This window comes from Branchiostoma floridae, chromosome 7, assembly GCF_000003815.2.
Source record: "Branchiostoma floridae strain S238N-H82 chromosome 7, Bfl_VNyyK, whole genome shotgun sequence".
In the NCBI taxonomy this organism is placed as follows: domain Eukaryota; kingdom Metazoa; phylum Chordata; class Leptocardii; order Amphioxiformes; family Branchiostomatidae; genus Branchiostoma; species Branchiostoma floridae.
In genome coordinates, this window is record NC_049985.1 from 6,393,181 (window position 1) to 6,400,073 (window position 6,893).

Genomic DNA, 6,893 nt, shown 5'->3' on the forward strand with positions numbered 1-6,893 from the left:
ACTAAAAAAACAGCCGGAGCCTAACCTCTGCTTGGAGAGTAAGTTTACCTACAGTGTATGTCGCTGCGCGTGAACCATCTTTTTAAAACCAAAAATGTGTCACACCTAACTTTCGCACACCCAACATCAGGCGTTGTGTAAAACTATATATTTGATGTACTCCTGCTATACCTGGTAAAACGAGCTCTACCGTACGACAATACTCAACAAAAATGAAATCTTTAAAGAAGGTCTTGGAAGAAGGGTGTATACGTTCAAGCTCACCGTCCAAACCTTGACAGAGACGGGGGGTGACACAGGTTATCTGGCACTTACGACCCGTCACATGGCCCCAATGTCACGTCCTGTTATGTTGACCGAAGTTACCTAAGTTCATTGATTCATTTGTATTTTGTTATGTGGCGCTGTTAAAATAAGTTGTTAAACTTGAGTGCAGCGCCACATTATCCTTGTTATGTGTTTTTGAATAAAGAAAAAAAAGTCACGTTCTGTAAGCAGTCCATGAACAAGGCTAATGGAGTCAGCTGAACATTTGGTCCAATTGATTTCCAGTGTTGGTTAGATAAAGTCTTCTTTCATGACGTCAGTTAGTCATTTTGTGCACCATGTCTAGTTTAACCTACACTTTGTTCCTTGTTGGCACCACCAGTATAGAGGCCAAAGGTTTAGAAAATCGTATTGCTTACAGCCATACATGTAATAAGGACACAACCCACCGGACCCAACAGGTCGACCTACATGAATAAAACATGCCAATTTGCCACAGGGGGAGCCCTGGCAATCGACATCTTGTAGATATGTCAACGTGGAGGAGATTAAAATTAATCCCAGCTACATATGGTTCATTTAGAACTGTCTATTTCAGCCTCGTCTCTGTCTAGTTTGCTATAGATTAACAGTAAGGGGTCAGTCAGAGAAGAATTACTACCTTCAATCATTGATAATGAGATTGCCTCGTTGGCTAATTGTAAAAATACAAGTGATAGCGACATACAAACCATAGGGTGATGCCCTACGGCTTGAGTAATGACCTTTGGGGCGCTCTGTTCAGCAGTCCTTGATACGTCGTGTTTGATTGGTTACCTGTTGTCTCTGTAAATCCTAATGACCTATCCCATGAGAGTTAAAGGAAGAAAGGCTGATGGTAATAACCTTAAGTAAAGACAGCCCGTATATCATCCAGGATGAGTGTTAGGATTGCTGCCTCCTGGCAGGCGGGTCAGCTCCGTCGGGGGTTCTTTCCTGTGCCGTTTTTGTGCGTATAACTCTAGACCAACTTGATACATTTATATGAATTTAGTTATATGTAGGTTGTTAGTAAGGTGAATAGAAAGATGACAATTTGCCAAGTAAAGGATGAGTGTCAGGATTGTTGCCTCCTAGAAGGATGATCACATCCGTGCGGGGTTCTTCCTGGGCCTTAAATTTGTGCGTATAACTCAATACCATTTTCATAGATTTGAATAAATCAAGTTGGGTTGTTAGTGAATAGAAACATGACAATTCACCCCAAATTCAGTACGCAGTGTTTTCAGGCACTACAGCGTTATAGGCCGATACACCCATTCTGGGAGTAATATGGCAAAGCAGCGGCAGATCGACCATTGCCGACGATTGGCCCTTTATAGAAGGGAAATAGCTGGGAAGCTGATATAACTTGAGGTGAGGCAAATGTACATAGTACATATAACGGCAACAGTTGTGTCTGCCCCAAGCTGGTAGAAATACAACTTTCGTGGCTCACCTGGCACCTGGCACTAGAGTCTGATGCCAGTACTTCAGCGCAATACAAGTATGATATAAAAGAGTATGTTTTGAGAGCAATGGGAAACAATAAAAGCTTTCAGAGGTTTGAAATATAAGCTTTATTGCAAGTTCTTGCTAGTGAGGGCTAATTGCAAGTGACAAAAATAACATCTCTGGTATAGCAGCCACAAGGTTTTGTCGTCGACAGATCTCGTCTGATGGATACCAACAACTTTATCAGCAGATCTACTATGGATAAGGACCTGCTGTCGTTTTGTATGTTTTGGTCATATCGTATTACGAGTAGTGGTTATGTTTCGCTTGATGTGGCCATCAAAGACCATTATGTTGAACCTGTTCACTACGGAGGCTGTAACCCTACACTGTCAGCAGCTATAGAACACACTATGTTTGATCAGCCAAGTTCATTCAAAAGTCAGCAAATTGTACAGGCCGTGTGGTATAATGTGCGGGTAGTGTACTCATAGGCTGCCGCCGCTCTATTCTTTGATTCTCATGTAACCACATTGACTCTGATTATCCTGTAGCCCAGTATAGTAACTGTTGCGGGAGAGCGGGCAGGAGTTGATGTGAAAAGATTGTGATAGTATACATAAACTATACATAAACAGCTTATTAGTGTTTTAAAATACGGATATTTATACTCATGACCTTAGTTTTAAGCATTCCATGTATCTATTTATTAATGCAAAGGAAATTGTACTGAGGCTTATCTGAGTTTGTGTTTGCAATGAATATTTACAGATTTTACATCACATGTATTATGCATGCCGCCAAGAGTTCATCAATATGTCACTGCCGCACGCGGGAAGGGACTGTAGCCACTGTACTTTCTAAGATAAGTTGTAAAAAAAACATAACAAATTAGCCTGAACCCATCGACATTGCCGATATGATCTTTAAGTATTCTCGTGTTTCTACCCATGACGTATTGCTATGATGTGATGAATGTTGGTGCGTGCTTCTGCAACTCGCAGAAGGAAAGGAGTATGAATAATTGATAAGCAGAGTTGGTGAAAAAGTTGCTGTGGTCATTCAGAGAGGGCCATGGAGGAAATCATTTGTAAGATTACTCCGGATACCGCATGGAATGAGGTTGTATAGGGAGGAAGAAGAGATCGGAGACTGGGATGATTAATTTGACACAGGGCTAGACGTTGATTGCCATACACGATTCCTGTGTGAATATGATAGACCATTATGATTCTTAAAAGATTAAAAACACACTATCTATTCTCCTATTACCGTTTTGAATCAACAGTTGATGGTGGATGTTTCTTGATAGTAAGTCATCGATATCCGTTGAATATACAACGATAATGCGAATAAGTGTCATGGGTGAATACGATACGAATATTGCATATGAGATATAGAGATATCTAAATCGTTTGTGGACGTACACGATTGGATTTTGCTTTGAATCAACAGTTGATGGCGTACGTTGTTTGATATTACGTTTCGGTTGTAATTGTGTCAACACTGATGGTATGAATAAATGTAGTCGGTATAAGCTATATACAAGGTGAAGATGAGATAAGAGACAGACTAAAACATTTCAATCATTTTGCGGAATTGCTTCTGTCATCCTTTGAATCAACAGTTGATGGTGTATGCTGTTTGATAGTATGCGATTGCAATGGTGCATACAATTACGGTGTTAATAAAAGTAAAGAGTGTATACTAAATGCTGATGGCATATGATTTTGGATATGGATATTTCAATCGTTTGTTTAGTTACTTTGAGTTCTACTATTTGATGAATCAACAGTTGATGGCATATGTTATTCAATTGGACTTACTTTCATGGAGTATAGGTAATATGAAGATGGAATGGAAATATATCAATTATTTCTGGACTTACTTTGAATCATATCTCGATGTTAGCCGAGAGGCCGGCCAGTTCGGTACATACTATATTTCAACCGTTTGTTTACTTTGAATTTTATTCTTCTTTGATTCAACAGTTGACAGCATGTGTAACTTTAATGGAGTATATGAAGATGATATAAAAATATTTTTTCTGGACTTACTTTGAATTCTTTCTCGATGTTCGCCAGGCCGGCCAGTTCGTTACACAGGTCCAGGGCCACCATGACCGGGTCCGAGTTGGAAAGCGCCAGGTACGCCGGACTGGCTAATCCCTTGTACGCGTTAATTCGCGACCGAGAGTGGCTGAAGGAATCGGAGCGCTGTTTCCTGATACACTCCTCGCACCGACAGAAGTAGTTGTGCGGTCTCTCGATCTTGGCTCCCCGCATGAGCAGCATCTGTACGATCTCATACTCATTGCAGTGAGCCGCGAGTATGATTGGGGTGATATCGGGAGAAAAGCGCGTACCGTCCTGGTCCATCCGGTAAAACTCGGCGATGTCACCCTCCAACTGTTCCGTGGTAGGGCTGGTGTTTAGGAGTCCGCCGAACCGTTTGTGCTTCTCGCTGAAAGCCGGGTGGTTCAGCAACGTCTCTGTAATCCTCACATATCCTTTACTGATGGCCAAAAGCAAGGCGTCTCCTATTCTTTGAGTGTTGGGCTGTAATAGGAGTGACTCTGTTACCTCGAGGTGTTCGTTACCCACTGCCAGTTGCAAAGCCGTTTGTCCCATGTAATCCACACAGTTCACGTTCAGTGTTGTCGACTCCTCCAACAGTTTCCGTACGGTAGGGATGTCGCCGTACTCGGCGGCGGTCAGAAAACGTTCCTCCTCGACTGTCAGAAGGGGGCACTTGTCGTTGAAGATGTACGCGGCGCCTCGCTGGTTGGCCCGCCGGTGGTTCTTCCGCATCGCGGTGTTGGAACGCTGCATGGTGGCCGTCCGTGTCGGGCGCGGCGCCGTCATCACAGAGCGCGCCCGCTACCAGCAGGCCAAACAAGTGTCCGCCGCTTGTGGTGGACTAACGCCGACTTGGCTTGGTGGAAACATGTCCGCCCGACCGTGCAGAAGAGCGGTGAGTTCACGAGCCGACTGCTACACTATCCCTGAGGGACAAAAAGCACTGGTATGAATCCGGAGTATCACGAGGGCAATTGCTCTGAAGATGAGGACTAACAGGGAATGGCCTTCCTGCAGCTTCGCCCACTTCATGCAAATTAGTCCCTGGGAGCCCGCGCGGAAAACATCAGATGAAAGCGACGTGAGAGACATTTATTTGATTACTGTACAAATCTTTGAAGCTAATGCGCCACGGTGTTGTAGGGAATCAGAGTCATAATCCCATGAAATATTCCCCTGAGGTATAACATTTCAGTCTCAAACGACGCCCGTCTGCAACAAATTTGCACAGACGCATTCTACATTTTACAGAAAAGGTTCATTGAGATGACGCCATCCCCTCAACCCTTACAGGACCTACTGGAAAACCGTAGTTACCGACGGTTAGTGTGCAATTATAACGTCACACACAGAGCCTTATCGCGAACAAACAAACTACCCTTTACCAGAGGGAAATCACGAAGGAAACTCACTCGGTTTGCTGGTACCTGTTGCCCACCGCTTCAACCAAAGAACTGCAGTCCTTTGTCAGATGCAGAGTCCCGCGGCGGCAAGTTTCATTTCGGCGCTTTTCTGTTGAAAAATCCCCTGCTACAAAAATAAAACAGGCTCGTTACATACGCTCTGCTCTCGCAGATGTGATAAAGAGAAGCAAAAGAATACATACACTGTTTACATTCCAGGGACGCCGTACTTTTTTCAACAGAGCTTGCCGACGACCGCAATCACTGTGCGTAGGCTGCCCAAGTGCGCAGGTCGTATTCCAGCCGTATCGTAATCCTGTTGCGTTCCCTTGACAAAGGGCCACGTGATCTGAAGAAGATAGGGCTGTGTGTTAACAGCTGCATCAAATGCTTCAAGAGGTCTCGGCTAGTTCACAATAGCAAGAAAACGTGAAATCGTAAGTCTTAGGTGTTTGGTCCTTGGATAAAGAGTCGGTGCTACATCATCTCAAAGTAAAACTTTCGGCAATGCTTTCTATTGTATTAAGGATACAAGATGATATAATAATTATCTTTGCAAAATTGAGTACATATCAACCATTATATATTGAAGCATTCATGTAAAACTGGTAGTATAAGCCCACTAATGGGTTTAGCGCTGTTTTAAACAATATTATGCGGTCAGAGTAAGTCTGAGAAGTAATTACATGTACTACATAAATTGTCATTTCTACAATTGTTATGGTCTGCTGTGTAGCTAGCGGTCTTTTTAAAGTATATGTATGTATGTGTGTCCTTTTCTATGGGCTTTTATAACTGCAATAAAGAAAGATAGAAAGAAAGAAAAAATTATCTTCATGAACGTGCTCAGCTAGTAAAGAGACTATGCCAGTGTCAATACATTAACTAGGACACTGTACAATTCTTTGAATATAAAGCAATACATATAAATGCATATTGGTTCTATGATTTACGGGAGTAATTGCTGTTTCAAAGAAATCGATAAGACTTCTTCGTTTCTTTCTATCGAGTATTGCATTTTTCAGGGTAACTTCAGCCCCCCTAAGGGGCCAATAGTAGCATTGTAACGGCATTAAGTCCTGTAATATTCATAAGCGAGCAGTTTCAGGGGTATTTCTGGTATCTAATTACCGTATACGCTGAATGAGGGATAAGACAACCTTTCAGAAAAGGGCTATAAAAGGCATCTATACTATACACAAATAACAATATCAAATATATCTAAACGTTGTATCTTAATATGATATGCCATTGAATATACATAAACTAGTGCGTTGAAGGTTGAAGATGTTACTCGGCTGAAGCAAATGGTCGATTCTGCCACTTTTGTCATAAATCTCCCAGCCATTAGATGAATGGCCTTTACCATAATTGGTGTAAGATGAGAGGATATTGGCTGAGTTGTTGAACCAGAAAAGTATCAGCTGAAGAGTCGGTGATACTGTGGCAATCCATCGTACTGGCATGCTGCCGAATGTATTATTTCACCATATATAAGGGGGTGTTGTAGTCACAATATACTCTATTCTATTCTATTCTAGTCTATTCTAGTCTATTCTATTCATTGTATTCACACAGTTAATATTCTATTTAAGATCTCATATAGTCTCTGATAGTTTGACGCTATCTCCGGTTATTTGGGTTCGAGTTTGAACCAAAGAGGCGGTCTTGT

At 42.2% G+C, this 6,893-nt stretch overlaps 1 protein-coding gene across 2 annotated transcripts in view; it reads right to left on the reverse strand.

Annotated features, from left to right (window-relative positions):
* LOC118419520 (short transient receptor potential channel 3-like) overlaps positions 1-6,164 on the reverse strand; it is a 60,905-nt gene extending 54,741 nt beyond the window's left edge. Inside the window, exons 1-2 of one of the 2 annotated variants that reach the window (XM_035825938.1) lie at positions 5,231-6,164; positions 3,798-4,744 (exon numbers count right to left, since the gene is read on the reverse strand). In XM_035825938.1, the coding sequence (XP_035681831.1) occupies positions 3,798-4,604 (807 nt within the window). In that variant the 5' untranslated portion in view covers positions 4,605-4,744; positions 5,231-6,164. Of the gene's footprint in view, positions 1-3,797 lie in introns of both variants that reach the window. The other variant, XM_035825937.1, reaches the window with a different exon arrangement.
* Between the last annotated feature and the right edge of the window lie 729 nt (positions 6,165-6,893).